Source organism: Salvia hispanica, chromosome 1 (genome assembly GCF_029641045.1).
Source record: "Salvia hispanica isolate PSC_SH4W2 chromosome 1, Shi_PSC_v1, whole genome shotgun sequence".
Taxonomy (NCBI): domain Eukaryota; kingdom Viridiplantae; phylum Streptophyta; class Magnoliopsida; order Lamiales; family Lamiaceae; genus Salvia; species Salvia hispanica.
This window is the reverse complement of record NC_142692.1, coordinates 10,918,505-10,934,255: the sequence shown is the minus strand read 5'-3', so window position 1 is coordinate 10,934,255 and position 15,751 is coordinate 10,918,505. Positions and strand designations below refer to the sequence as shown.

The 15,751-nt window shown below is 34.4% G+C and overlaps 2 protein-coding genes and 1 pseudogene across 3 annotated transcripts; 2 read left to right on the top strand and 1 right to left on the bottom strand.

Annotated features, from left to right (window-relative positions):
- The first annotated feature begins 776 nt into the window (after nucleotides 1–776).
- LOC125223630 (ENTH/VHS family protein) lies at nucleotides 777–2,380 on the top strand. Its single transcript, XM_048126865.2, has 4 exons — nucleotides 777–972; nucleotides 1,085–1,207; nucleotides 1,427–1,588; nucleotides 1,705–2,380. The coding sequence occupies exons 1-4, from the start codon at nucleotides 833–835 to the stop codon at nucleotides 2,165–2,167; spliced, it is 888 nt and encodes a 295-aa protein (XP_047982822.1). The 5' UTR covers nucleotides 777–832; the 3' UTR covers nucleotides 2,168–2,380.
- A 266-nt stretch (nucleotides 2,381–2,646) lies between these two features.
- Nucleotides 2,647–7,410, top strand: LOC125218254 (uncharacterized; annotated as a pseudogene). Its single transcript, XR_016135285.1, has 12 exons — nucleotides 2,647–2,868; nucleotides 3,014–3,158; nucleotides 3,647–3,740; nucleotides 3,827–3,877; nucleotides 4,587–4,678; nucleotides 4,760–4,843; nucleotides 5,252–5,292; nucleotides 5,442–5,506; nucleotides 5,589–5,648; nucleotides 6,406–6,458; nucleotides 6,650–6,868; nucleotides 7,026–7,410. The product of XR_016135285.1 is annotated as an uncharacterized LOC125218254 (transcript).
- Nucleotides 7,411–9,918: 2,508 nt separating this feature from the next.
- LOC125185313 (putative E3 ubiquitin-protein ligase XBAT31) lies at nucleotides 9,919–12,598 on the bottom strand. The gene is made up of 8 exons (XM_048081836.2): nucleotides 12,284–12,598; nucleotides 12,123–12,182; nucleotides 11,908–11,979; nucleotides 11,693–11,814; nucleotides 11,477–11,617; nucleotides 11,304–11,411; nucleotides 10,810–11,068; nucleotides 9,919–10,711 (listed from the first exon to the last, which is right to left on the bottom strand). The coding sequence occupies exons 1-8, from the start codon at nucleotides 12,461–12,463 to the stop codon at nucleotides 10,313–10,315; spliced, it is 1,341 nt and encodes a 446-aa protein (XP_047937793.1). The 5' UTR covers nucleotides 12,464–12,598; the 3' UTR covers nucleotides 9,919–10,312.
- Nucleotides 12,599–15,751: the final 3,153 nt, after the last annotated feature.

Genomic DNA, 15,751 nt, shown 5'->3' with positions numbered 1-15,751 from the left:
CGTTACTCATCGCTCGATGATGCTCTTGTACAAAAAGTTAGAGGGAGAGAAAACTCGTTAAAACAAGCGGTGCAAATGAAAATGAAACTAAAATCGCGTTTATATAGGTTTTAAAAAATTAAAAATTAAAAATCGGCGCTGGCCGATCGAGCCGCCACAATGGCGGCTAGCGCATCGGCCAGCCACACGCAATCGGCTAGCCTTGGCCGGTTTTTTCACCGAAATTCGGCTAGCCTACTCCAATGGTTTGGCTAGCCGACCGGCTAGCCACGTCAATCGGCTAGCCGGTGGCTAGCCTATCACTGGAGATGCTCTAAGTATTAATTAAACTTTGCCAATAAGACACATCTCAACTCTTAAGTACACTTTCTCACGTCCGTGTGCTGTATAAATGTCCCACGTGTATACTATAGTGGCCTCCTCGTCTACTTGGTGGTGCATTTCTTCAACTGATTACATGTGATTTAGACAAAAAAATTATTTAATGTCCCATGTCTTGACTTGTAAGGTTAAAGTGACTACTACTGCTTTTCTTTTTACAAACTCATCAACTATCAATTTCTTGATTTTACTGAATAGATTTAGTTCTATTTGCCCAAACATTTATTTAAGATTTGTAGACTGCAATAGGTTACACCGAAATCAACCTAATTAATTAGTAGTAATATATACATTTTCTTTAACCTATCTGTAGATGTAGCTTCGAGCAGTTGGTAATTGTTAGGTAGAGGGTCAAATTGGTTGCATCATCTTTTATTGGAAAGCTTGACGTTTTCTTCTTTCATTGTACCGATTCTATTAAAAAAAGATCAATTAGGATGATATCAAGAAAATGTCAATGCTAGGAAGCACAATATTGAAGATGAACCCAAAACCTACATTTCATGATTTCAAGAAACAAGCTTCGTTTATACTCAAGGAGAAGATCAAAACTGCCCGTTTGGCCCTCACCGATGTCACACCAGCCCAGTTGTAAGTCCTCCTCTCTTCTATCCTTAGATTATTTCAAATTTCATTCACATATATATGTCATGTTACGTTCCAATATAGTACATAAAAAGACATGAATTTATTTTGTTACTAGATTGGCTGAGGAAGCTACCAACGGTGATCCGGGCGGGCCGGATACCCAAGCACTTAAGATGATATCGAAAGCGGCTTTTGAAGTCGATGATTATTGGAGAATCGTGGAAATTCTGCATAAAAGGTGTACTGAGGTTTTCTTCTTCATCTTCTATGGGGTGCTTGGTTGGCAAGACTAAATCTCATGATTAAATATGTATCATATTTGGTTCATAAGATTGACCCATGGATAGTCTCATGATAATTAGTCATGGCAACCGAACGCCACCTATTAGTATTAGTATTTGACTATTGATGGTTTAATTAGTTTAAACTTTTTTCCTTTCATGTTTTTAATTTTCAGATTGGTAAGATTTGATAAGAGAAATTGGAGGGCTTCTTACAAAGCTTTGATTGTACTAGAATACTTGTTGACTCATGGGCCTGAGAGTGTTGCACAAGAGTTTCAAAAGGAAAGAGATGTTATTACAGAAATAGGACGCTTTCAACATGTTGATGAAAAGGGGTATGTGATACTAGTATATATATATGTTTGATTCATTGCGTTAGTTTATGTCATGTTATATTGTTGCATACAACATGTGTAGCTAGGGATGATGATGTATAACTATTTTTGTGTAGATTTAATTGGGGTTTGAATGTGAGGAGGAAATGCGATAGAATATTGAGGTTGCTTGAAAATGGGCCTCTTCTTAAAGAGGAGAGAGACAAGGCTAGAAAGATATCAAGAGGGATTGAAGGATTTGGTAGCTTCTGCATTAGAACTTCATCAACTCATCAAGAATCATTATCAAAAACATTTGAAAGATGCAATTCTCAGTTCAATAATGGAGATGTTTCCACACTCGCCTCATCTGATAGCGACCTCGTTAACACAAGGACAGACGATCCATCTCCGGGTTTGAGCAAAGAAAGTTCGATAGCTGAATCATATGGTATCCAGAATAATATTTTTGGGGAGACGTCTAAGCCCATGTTAGATGAACAGAGGAGTGAGTTGTCTGCGATAGATACAAAAACATCGGTTGAAGACCTTCATCCGTTCGATGAAACAGAACACCTAGCGTCCCAGTCACTGCTTTAAGTTGCACACACATATGATCAAAATGTCGATTCTAAGATGATTTAATTGGTGGAGTGGTTGTACTTGTACCATGATAATTTTATCATCTTTGAGTTTAAAAAATGATCTTGTGATCGAGCTACCCAGAGGACATGTTTTCTTTGCAAGATTGTGTTTCTAGGCATGGTGAACATATGACAATACTTGTTTGAAGCATAGCATCTCTTCGTTTCATATCTATTTACAAAGGTTTCATTTGATTTGATTTGATTTCGTATGTTACACTAACACTGAGTATACCATCTTATTAAACACTCCACTATGTAGGAATGTAGTAGGTGTGTTGGAATAGGAGATCCGCTCCGAGATATAAGTCTCAACACTTTTAACACTAATAAAGAGATATAAGTCTCAACACTTTTAACACTAATAAAAACTCATTTTTACTTTAGTATACATAATAACGTCGGTTAATTTACTCTTAACTTGAGTGAGAGATCGAATTCACAACTATTGACGCAAATTCATAATTTTGCAACAATTATTGGTGGAGTACTTTTCTTAGCGGGAGTTCTTTTTTTTATTTTTTTCCTCAAACAAATTATTACTGTTACTAGTGTAACACTGAAGGCAGCGATTCCCCAAATTTGACGAAATGGTAGAACCAGAAGAAGAGATTGTCCATCGCCACAATCCAAATTGGAAAAAACCCTCCATAATTAGTTTGCTCCATCTCTTCCTTCCCGCTGCAATTCTTATTCTCATTCTATAGACTTCCTCCCTATGCATGGGCATTGATTTTCGATCCTCTACAGTTTTGTAGGCGATAATTTTGAAATTTTTGTTCCTTTTTCATCTATTTTGCAGCACAACTATTGCTCTTAGTTGTGATGGGATTGGCGAGTGGGGAGATTGTGCAAGAGAGCCGCTGGGGTCAGGGCTTCGGCGCCAGCTTTTGTATTCTTCAACACTCTTTCTTTCTGGGATGTTTACATATCTGTGGTTCGCCGAGGTCCTATTTTGATTCTTCAACTTAATTGCTGTAGCTCAAGTTGTTGTAAAAATGTGTGAAAGTTTAATAGCTAGCTTTGTTGGAATTTGAGTTGTTTTCGTAGTCATCTTTATGTTACTAATGAATGAGCCGAGGAATCTACTGAAGCTCATTAATTGTTTATTTAGTTACTTGTATATCTTGTGATGCAAATTTGAGGTTGGGATACTTTTTGAGCGATCTTTATACGTGGTAGTAGTAGATGGAAGGTGCTTGTATTACTATTTCATCTTTGTTGGACTTTGTAATGAACATGGAAATCATCATGGTGTTAATTGGCCGATACCAATAAGTTGCTTATTTACTAGTCAAGGATTCTTACATATTCCCACTTTAGATAAAACAGAAATTTGAATTTTGTGTATCTCAGCATGTGTGCATTTTCTTATATCTTGTGCTTATTCTTTCATACTAGTTGTATTCTGACAGCGTATGTTCGTTGGTTGCAGCATTATGTTATTGGTTCCTGGCTTTTTAACCCATCATTCTTGCGCTGACCTATCTTTCCTGAATTCAGTCAACGAAATCGAATCCCAGGAAAAGGTACTTTGTGTTTCATGAGTCCATTTTATTATGCTTGGTATTTAAAATCATAACTTATATTCTTATAGGAAGTTGTTTTTGTATAGAAGTTGAAAGTTTCAACTTCTGTTGCACATCAAGAGTCTCCAGCTGAAGAGGTATGATGTATCTTCTCTCTTATCCTTATCGAAAGAGATAATTATTATGCCATTAACCATCTATACTCTGCAAATTTAGCATGCAGTGTCATTTAGACATGGCTCTCTCTACTCACTTTTGGTTTGTTTGAAAGAGAGAAAGAGATCCTTAACTCTGTATTTCTACTTTGTTCATTCAATTACATTGCTAAGTGCTTATGCTTTTCTGGAATTCTTTAACAATTCTCTAACTGAAGAAAATGTCTTAAAGGAAATTATAATGCACAAAACTATACAGGAAGTTGTGTTAGAGATTTTCTACTAGGGTAGTCAATATACATAAACAACCATAGTTGGTTACTGAAATACTGTTTTATTATAAATGCATTATCATCAACGAAAAGCAGTGAATAATTTAGCTTTACTCTGGGGCAAGTTGTTTGGTTTGACAAGAGAGTTCGTAGACCTTAGGTCCTTTATTTCTTTGTTCTCTTTAGTTCATGTGTAAAATTTCAAATTTCTTCCATTGCCTTTCCCTTGATCTTAACCAATTCATAGATAGACTTTGTTAAACAATGGTTTATATTTGAACTATTGCATAAAATTTGGAAGAGATCTTGGCTACCTTACTTTGGGAAAAGGCTTCATCAAGCAGTGGAGAAACTAACACAGTTCTGCATGATTTTCGTCTTGCATTTCTCTTAGTTCTAAACTCTATGCTTCATTCCAGCCATTTACAACATACAGGACAGTAAGATATTGCAGGTACTGCAAGAATTGTGTTGTTGGACCATCATTGTCCAGATTTTGGAAACTGTGTAGGTAATTGCTTCTTCATCAATCAACTTCTTTTCTTGAAGATAATATTCATATCATTATTCATTTTATGCTTGCTATCCGCAGGTCAACGAAATCATGCTCTTTTTATAGTGCTCATTGTTGGTTTTGTGATATCCGAGACTTCTTTTGTATTATGTTCTTCTTAATGTAAGTTCAAACCCATTTACCTCACTGTTACTTCTTATGTAGAATATATAGTACTACTATAAATTTGAGAAAAGAAGATACTAGGATTTAGCAGAGCTAAGAACTTAAATTATTATTTGTGTTGGTAGTCAGGATGCTCCTTTTTCATGTGATTGAGGTTTGGATAATAGAATAATTTATATGTTCTAACTGACGCATTTTAATTGAACACATACACTGTTTTTTTCTTGTGAGTTGTGAAACCTGGTGGAAAGAATATAATTTCTAGTTAGAGAAATATGGGATTACTTGTTTAGGAGAATCTCAACTCTATGCAAGTGTATAGTTTTAATCTTATTTGTCCATTTCCCTCTTCATTTTCTTCTCAAACTAATCTTAAGTTTTTTTTTTTTATCCTCTGGACTACAGTTACAGCTAAGTCTAACACCTCAAAAGATGTTGGAGGGAATGTAAGTCATAATTCTCCAGCTCCTGACAGTTGATGCACTTGTTATCATTTTATTGTGTTTGCTGCACTGGTTGGATTGTTTGGATAACTAGTTTTCTGTTTATTGCTAAATGTTACATTTTTTTGTCAAACATGATTTGATTCTTCCAGCCTATTACATCCAGAAATTTGGTTGTTGTACAACATTGTTTTGCTTGATTCAAGTGATTTGGCAGGTAATTCTCCCCTGCTAGGTTGTGCTAGTACTGTTGTGATAGCTCATGTTTTCATCTAACAGATAAATTCTTTATTTCTTAGGTTGTTTTCATAATGTGGCATTTCTATTGCGCATGTTTTAACATCAAAATGGATGAATGGGTAAGCTGTATTATCATTTTAGAGCAAAGAGATTAGGGTTCTATGAACTGTATTGCTTGATAGTTCAAACGCTACGCCAACCTTGGCATAGTGTACTTTGTTGGGATGCAGTATGGCTGGTTTACTTTATATCCAACCCAACTAAAAGGGGGCAGCTGAATTGAATTGTGCTTGTGTTCAGCCTAGTATAAGTGAACCACAAAATGAAACTTTTGAATAGAGCTGTGCGAATCAAAACTTATTTTGGAAATGTCTTTTGCTTGAATTTTATATCAATCAGGGACCTAAATTAATCAGTATAAAAAATCTCAATTTGTTAGATATATATTACTATATAATAATAACAATAGTAAATGAAGATATTAAACTATATCATTTTTCAGGCTTAGAGACAGTGCAATGATCTAGACCATAAATTACATTTATCGTTGTAGATTGATAAAACTTGCAAAGAATGGAACACATGCACGATGTGCTTTGCATGTAGTATTATTTAAAAATTATATGATGCCCGGGAAAGGCCACTTTCGAATGGGTTTTGATTTTCTACAGCAGTCCAAGAACTGCAAGGCCAAGATGATCTACAATGTGCTGAAGTGGTTTGGAGTTGTTGCTTGCTTGCTTTCTTGTCACATGAGAATCATAATAACTTAGGTGTCTGCATTATGACAGAAGTAACATGCTTGATTCTGGAAATTGATAAGAAAAAAACGTGCATAGAAATAGTTGATTTGAAGTCTTGAACAAATTATTGCAGATAAATTGGAAAAGGTATCCAGAATTTCCAGAGTAAAGTTAGACCCCATGATGGTAAGTTACTGCAACTTTTCTTTCCCATTTCTTTCTCTTGTTAAAAGTAGATATGCTGTAGTTGAACAGAGCTTAGTTCACCATTTGCAAAGTTCTTAGTCACGTTAATATATCGTATTGGCCAGTCATGTTACAATTCATTAACCCTTATGACAAAGGAATTTTAAGAAATCTGAAGGAATTATTTGCAGCAAATGGATAGCTTCCTTGCAAACTGTGATCATCATCATCATCAAAAGCTCTTAGCATCTTTTACGTAAAGCCTAGGGCCCTAGAGCTAAATGAAAAGCTCGTCCGACTTGTTATCTAGACCGAGGGAACGTAGGATGCTCATGCTCGAATCTGACGAGGTTTGTTTGGTGATGCATCCACCAGAAATCAAATCCAACCTCCTCCACTCCTTAAAACTGGTAAAAAGCCTGCTTCCTTTTTCACTGTCAGTTGCTTGTTAAAAAAAGAAGTCAGTCTACATCTGATGCCTTCTAACTAGATCTAGAAATTTTATCTTAAACATTTCGTCGAATCATCAACCCTCGTCATCATCAATTATCCTGTCATATTTTCCAGGGGGGTCCGATGTTTTTCACGGTTGAGCCCGACGTTGTTGGACGGACTCGAGGCCGACAGTCGGATTCAATCTGGACAGCAAAGTCAGTTATGGATGGAATCAAAGGTGTTAAATGCTTCCAAACAACACACACTTTTGTAGCCCCCTTGAATGAATCATTCAAGAATTGACATTTATTGAATCTTCACGAATTTTGTTTTTTTCCTATTATTTCCTGCACGGGTAAGCCCCATTTGTAACATGGCAAGCGTCAATATGTGTAAGAGCTTGATTTGCTTCTAGTGTTCCAAATCGCAACAGCAGCAAGTTTTTAAGACAAAGTGTATTTGGAAGATATTTTTCTTCAATAGTATTATAGTAGTAGTTCACAATTCACATCCTAAATTGTGGGTCATTTTACAAAGTACACTAAATATGGTGCAATAAATACAGAAAGCCTCAAGTGAGATTTTAAATTTTGTTACAAAATGACCTGACATATTTAATGTAGAAAATAAATGAAATCGACAAAGAAGACTTTTTGTTAGTTTCAACTTTCAAGAGAGTTTTAATTTGCTAGTGTGAGATATTTTTCTTAATTTTTCAAACATCTCGTGTAATATGATTATTAATAGTACTTACATAAGTTGTGGTAATTTTCACTATTGGTTGCCCAATATTTGAAGATTCAAATCCATTTAATTTACGTGAATGACAGTGATTCCTCAATCTTGATTAATGATTTCTCCCAACCACCTGAAATCTCGCACCTTGAAGTTAGTTGACGTGGTACTATCTTTTCAGTTTGCAGCGTACAAGATGTCGTAAGCTATTAATATCATCTCTATAAAATTTATTGTATTGTTGGAGTACTTTTCAAGTTAGTTTTGCGTTCAGATATTTTTGTGATGTCAAATGTTTTGCACTATTAAAAAGATTCTATTGTCAAATTTTACTGCCTTACAATTTTTTGTAGTATTTAACAAACCTTTTGATCTAACTTCAAAGATATTGGTTAGATTGAAACTAAAATATTCGATTACATTCACAATCCTACTATCCTTTAATTGGTGGGGAAGTATTAATTGTGTATAGTAGAAAAAATAAGTGAATGTTATGAGTTAATGAGTATGGGTTGTGAACAGTTTATATTAAAATAAAGAAATCTTAGTAGGCGGCTGACCTGCGGAATATGAACACAAATAGTTAACATGTGAGATCATCAATTTAATACTCCTACTATACAATAAATCACCCACTTTCTGGATGGGACATTATTGACGAAATCAAACCACCACCACCTATATCTTTAATATTAAATGTTGAAATATCTTTCTATGTAAGCGGTGGGCAAAAAGACAATAAAGGCAAATCCCATCTATAGATCAAAGAAAAGTCTTGTATAACAGTGGCTCGCAATATCAGTATGAAATGGATTAAGATTTAGACTCTAATTCATTTTAATAGCACAATTGTGATTAACTAGTGAGAAAATCACAATATAATAAATTTAAATTTAGACTTCATCAATTTCACAACGACACGATCTTCACATATTTTTGTATTAGTGGAACTGTCTCTCAACAAATTTTCCATTTTTGAAATAGATTTACTTAATATTCCCGCGTGAGAAGATTAAGGTACGTTTGCTATATTAGTGTGTGTTGTATACAATGTGGATTAGTATGCGTGTGTGATGTGCATGTATGTGTATATATTTTGTATAAAGACTTCATTTGGGATGGCTTTAAATTTATACTCCTTTCATCCCATAAAATTAAAGCATTTTCTTTTCTCGTTCGTCCTATAAAAATGTCTCATTTTCATTTATAGAAAGTTTTACTAAACTCATTAACTATATATCTATTTATTTACAACTTATATCAATAGAGTCCACCATTAGACACTAATGTAGGTCACAACGTCAACTAACATTATTTTAACTACCGTTCTTTTCATCTATCTTACTTTACCAATCATGCATTAATTTCCGTCCCAAATGTCCTTATTTTTTTTTAGGGGGGGGGGTGTTTAATTATTTGAAATTTGAAATTTTAATTTTGAAATTCATCTAGTAAAATTAGGAGAAATTGAAGTTAAAATTAATTTTAAATTCAAATATTTTTATGGAATAAATTTGGAATGGAAGATAAATCATGAAATTAGTTGAATTCATTCATGTATGTGGAATTGAAGATACATCCTAAAATTAGTTGGCTTCATGTATTTAGATGTTTCATAATTTTCATTCACTTGCTTAGGATGTTTATTATGACTAATCATTAAATTAATTTGATGCACGCAATTCTTGATTGATGACTGGGCGAAACTTATTTATTACCTATTTCAGGTGTGTTCACGATACATCACTTTCCCCACACTCCAAAGCAATAGCGATGTTATATTACTATGGTGTAACCCATACAATTTTATTCATATTTTATTGTTCCAACCCACTATATCATGTTTATACCGAAATACTTATAACCTTTTATTTATTATTCGATCGGCAAAATTATAAATTGTTGAATCTCATCAAACTTTGTACTACGATTATAGGTCACGTTTTGTTTGTGTCCAATCAAACTTTAATACACGGCGTAGCTCCAACTAATTGTGGCATTATAAAATTATGGAGTAATCAATTTTGTTAATAGACACCTAATTAGTTACACGTATTATTACCATGCCATGCACCACGAGGCTCCAACAAATAATTCACTACCAAAAAAAAACAATAGACCAAAATAAATAAATAAATGGCAGAAGCATCAGCAGTTAGGACAGATCATAATTTTAGTTGGGTCCCATGATAAATAACATTATCTATCTGTCTCATTATATCAAAATAAGTGTGATCAGAATATTACACAGTGGTGCAAGTACACAAATAAGTTACCAAAGATGGGACAATTCATCACAGCTACGGAGTATTAATTATTACCCCCAAATTCAATTTCAAATTTTCATTCAGCTTTCCACGAAGTTCTTACAAACATCAAAATGTACAGCATCTGATTACATCATTTTGAATCCAAATTCTTAAATTCTAGTAGTAGTATACATATATAATAAGGAATTTTACAAAGGGAAGCAGCAGCAAAATGAATGACATTTCTTTAATATATTATATCATCAAGATTTTCAAAGAATACCTTTCTAAAACTGAATTTGGAAGTAAAACCCAATAAACCCCAAACTCAAAAACATGCATTTGCTTATTTTTCTTGAAATTTCTAAAGCAGAAGATGCACAGAGAGAGTTATGTATACCTGCCCTTATGGCAGTTCTTGAACCCTTGCATTATCTACGTTTCAAGGTTCAACGGCTTATCAAGAAGCTCGTCCTCAGCAGCAATCCTACCAGATCCGCGGCTCATCTTGCCAAACGAGCCCACTGCAGATAAGCTCTTGAAGCTGCTGCTTCCCTCGCTCAAATTTCTCGACCTCCAAGACTTGCGTGGCTTTGAGGCATTGATGTCACGCTCAATGTCATTCTCGTCTCTGAGCTTAGCCACGACGAGCTTGACAATATCGCTCCTGCAGAAGGGGCAAACCGGCACAGTAGGGCAAGAGGTTGTTGGTTTGGGCTTATTGTGGCAACACAAGGCAAGCGTGCACTGTGCACACATTCGGTGTCCACATCCTTGAACCTCGATTGTGCAAACTTGATCGAAGCATATGCAGCAAAGATCTGTTTCGCTTGCCTACACAGTTACTTAGTTAAGATTCATGGAGTATTTCTATTGAATTGTATTCCTGACTAAATAGTCATTTTTGTGAAAAAAGTAGATAGATAGATTACCTCAGATATATCATCATCAAGTCCAGAGTCGGATGCTGATGGAGACGGGTGAGAGTACACTGTTCCCTTCAAGATGATCTTTTCTCTTTCTCTGTTGGCCTCCATCAAGGCTTGCTCTAATAGAGCTTTTGCCTCCTGATTGAGTTCACTGATGAATTTTAGAGGCGACGGCCAAACAAGAGGCTCTGCTGAGGAAGGGTTCAGAAGAGCTGCACATGCTCCATGGCGATACCTTGAAGCCACCACATACGGTATTCTCCTGAATCCACAAAACGTCACACGTTTAGCAAGAGATGAGCGAAGAGAGAGATGAAATAGACTCTCCTATTAACACCATTTGCCTAATCCTTTTTTTTTGTGGAAACAACTATACTAACTATACATGACAAGATGCACATGAATGGAAAGAAAATAAACTCTTGAATAATAGCAACACTAGTCATAAAATAGCAAATCCATTACAGCATATTTCAGTGAAGCGCGAGATCACATACCCTGAGGCATCTCTCTGCAGTCGATCAGCGCCCCAGGCCAGCAATTCTCTGATACAATCAAGAGAACCACCTCTTGCAGCCAAATGAAGTGGAGTACTACCAGGAAAGCTGCAGAGTACAAATCATCAAGCACAGAACAATCACACAAACACATTTGCCTATGAAAACATTACCTATATCCACCAGTCGAGGCACAGACAAGGGCTCCATTATCCAACAAGATATGAACACACTGAGGGCGTCTTTGACGCGCTGCCAAGTGCAACGGAGTTGCCCCTTTGCTATCCCTAATGTTCACGAAACGAGAGTATCCCCTACAAATTCGTTCACAGATCATTCAAGATTCAATTTTCCTACTCACAAAAGGAGACTCTTGAACAAGAACCTACCACGAAGCTGAGACATGGGAGGCTCGAGCAGCGGATAGAATGGCCTCGAGGCAATCAGAATGGCCGTAGTAGGCCGAATAGTGCAAGCAGGTTCTTCCATTTAGAGTATCAAACATCAAAATCTAACAAGATGGAAATCAAGATTAGCTGTGAGCAAAGATGCCAATTTTGATCGATCAAATATTAGGAGTGAGAGATTTATTGGAAGTTCATACATTGGCACCAGCCTCGATTAGCTTCTCCACACAGGAGATCTTGCCATGCATTGCAGCCAGCATCAGTGGAGTCTATACACACATCATTGTGAATCAAAGATCAATCAAACAAACAATTCAACAATCAAGATCAAATTTTTTTCATCAATATGAACTTAGATAGAATCAATCTCTCCACACACACACAGAGAGAAAAGGGAGATGAAGAAGCAGACCTGTTTGTGCCGATTTAACACATCCGGCTTTACGGATCGATCGAGAAGCAATGAAAGAATCTGAATCCCACAAAACAAGAATCCCAAATTTACAAAACAAGAAACAAATAAACTGAAATTGAGCAAAAGAAAAAAAAGTAAGAAATATTGAAGATTCGGACCTCGATCTGGCCATTGGCGGCAGCGATATGCAGAGGAGAGTTGCGATCATAAACAGTGGAGTGATGAATGAGAGATGAATCCCTTTTCAAAATGGCTTCAAACATTTCCAAATCCCCCAACTGCACTGCACTGAACAGCCCTTGCTCCTCACTGCTGCTGCAGCTCATCCCCTGACCCATTTAGATATGTAATAGGCGGTGGCGCAGCTCCTGCACCACCGGGAAGTTGGTGGTGGTGGGCTGAAGAGAGCAAATTAAAGCGTGCCTCATATATCTATTTGTATATGAAGCTGCCCGGGAACGAGGATGAGAAAGGGGAACACTAAAGCTGACCGTGTCGGAGCGGGTGAGAACGGGCAGCAGTCAGATATTTTTCGGGCAGTTCGATTGTTTAATCATTTATTAATAATATAGTACAATTGAAAGTTTTTAAGCATCCATGGTTTATGGTATTCTACTTTCATGTTTTCACACCATTTTATGGAAATTGACATCACTTTATTCAACACAGGCTTTCTTCGTTTTCTTCCCCAAGTTGATCTAGTTTATTATTGTGGAGCAATTAATTAGTTTATTATTGTGGAGCAATTAATTTTGGCATGGTAATTCTGTATTTTATTTTATTTTATTTTATTATCCTTGATCGGTACTACAACCAACAACTACTAGTAGTATCATTTTACTCGTACTAGCTCTTAATCAAGGATAGTTATTTTTCGTCTGTCCTATAAAAATATCTAATTTTCATTTATAGGAAATTCTTTTAAACTAATTATTCGTATACATTAATTTATTTACAACTTATATTACTATGTCCACCATTAAACACAAATAATAATGTGGGTCTACTATTTAACAATATTTTAGCTTCTCTATGCCGTCCCAAATGTCCTTATTTATTTTGGGATGGAAGGAGTATAATTTTGTAATTTAAATATTTAATATACGTATTTTTATACGAAGATTATTTATATAGAGTGTACTACTTCCTCTATTCCATGTAACACATTTCTTTTTCGCACGAGGTTTTGGATAAATCATACTACTAATAAATATAAGAAGATAATAATGCAGAGGAATATAATTTTCCAAAAATATATGAAAAAAAAATGTGTCACTTGTAATGGAACGAAGGAAGTATATAAATAGTCTGACAACTATGAACATAATGCACAACAGATAAAAAACTTGAATATAAATTTCGAAATTAAAAACAATTCACATTTTTCAGTGACGAGAGTTATACATATTTTAAATCGTCATAATCAAAAGATGAAAAAAAATGAAAAAAATATCAAATGCCTATCAATTCTATTATCGGAATACTTCGTTCAAACCAAACACAACAATTAGCACAAAGATGTGTATAATAATTTAGGTTATTGTGTCAAATTTTCATTTTTATATAATTTGTTACAAGAAAACATTGATTTCAAATGAGTTGAGTGCGGTTGTTCAACACCAATTAAATGAATTAAAGCGAACATCGTATCCAAAATACCTAATTTAATTTGTCGTCGTATTTTTTTCCATTTTTTCAATTAAATAATGATTCGTCATTACTACTACTATTTAATTGTGATGACTCGACCCAACCTATTAATTAAAAGAACAAAATGTAATCAACTAAACTATGTTGTGTAGGTACGTTTTCATTTGTCTTGCAATTAACGGGCATTACATAATGAGGATGGGGGATAATTATGCAGGAAAATAGAGGCAATCAAGAGAGTAGAATAATTCACGCATTAATAATTCAAATAATCACAATTAGAAAGTATATATGCACGCCAAGTATGTTTATTGGTCCAAGTTTCTTAGAAAAGATGTTGCGGGGTCCTCGATAAAATGTAATGTGCAATCTCTGCTTGTGGGGTTAATTTTCTTATTTAAAGGATTGTGGGTCTTGGTCATGGCCAAGAAGAGAATTTTTCATTATTTTTCTAATTTTCCAATTGCTTTGTTAGATTGTTGTGTAATAGCGAATGTATTGAATTAAATACACCTCAATAATAGATTAATAGTATATGTTTGGATTAGTTTTTGACTAATTCATTGTGGGGCAATCCCACACCCATTTTTGTGTCTGAATGAACAATATGAGTACAAGAGACGGTACTCTTTAATCTTTATATATTTAAGTAAGTGTATTCTACCGTAGCCGTAAAAATTGAATATAAAGAAATATTGTAGTAGTATATATTACATTTTTTATCCCTTATTAATGACGAAATAGAAATGTATATTAATACATAAAATTTGCAATAATGATAAGACTAAATTGAAAGTTTGACAACATTTCTATAGCAGAAGCTAACTAGAACATTTATTTGAAGATGATTTTGTTCCAAATATGATTCATGATAGATATTAGATACACTGAAGTCAAGATAGAGAAGTACATTTACATATGAGTAGCAAAAGAAATATATATATAAATGAATATAGACTAATATCCAACTAAGATTAAATCAACCAATACTTGGACCAAGCTAAGTCCATACATATCAATAAGTAGGTAGGTAATTAACTAAGAAATTACAGACACGTTTGATAATGCAAAAGCAATTATACGTAAACAATTGCACAATTACTTTGACTCCAATCTGATCATCTGTCTTAATTTGACCCCACTACCAATACCAGTGAAAACGACTAATACTTGTGAAAATAGAAAAGTATAATTCCTGTTTAAGCTTTTTCACTGACATAATAAAGAGGGTCATATTAAATTGTGTGTGCCTCATAAGGTTCGATTTTGGATGGTAGAGAGATCAATCTTTTTTAGTATTCAAAGGTAGACTACATGCACGGTTCATTATTTTATAATGAATTCGATGTACTATATTTGAAGGAAGTAATCGAATGTTCTTTACTTACTTTTCATATAAATATCGTCCTTATAATAACATATACGATTATCAAACAGGATTTGTTAATAAAGTAAAAAAAAAATTGTTATAAAATAAACTATAGGATGGGCATTTATTTGATATATCTTGTAAATTTAACAATACACAATAAAGATTAATTACTCTTCCAAAACTCGAAAATACAATTTTCTAAAATCGTTTTAGAAACACATCAATATTTATCTTCATTATTATAAGTTTGTACTTCTATATTTATATATTCGTAATGTGGCCACTAGATTTTACCAAATTAAAACACAATATAGGAATAGGCCCAAGATGTATAATTTTGGTAATGTTGCTCGGTTATTTAATTAAGCCGGCCCAGAGCCAACTACTTGGCAATTTTTTGATATTCATAAATTAGGCACAACTAAAATCTATGCCCAAAGTTAATTTATCAAATAAATTGAGCCCAATTAGAAGACATATGGGCAAAATGTATGGCCCAGTTAATTGTTTCATTTTACATACAATACACAATGACTGAAATAATTTGTACTAATAATGATTCATGAATATAAATTATCCACGAAATATTAGTGAGTGGAGCTAG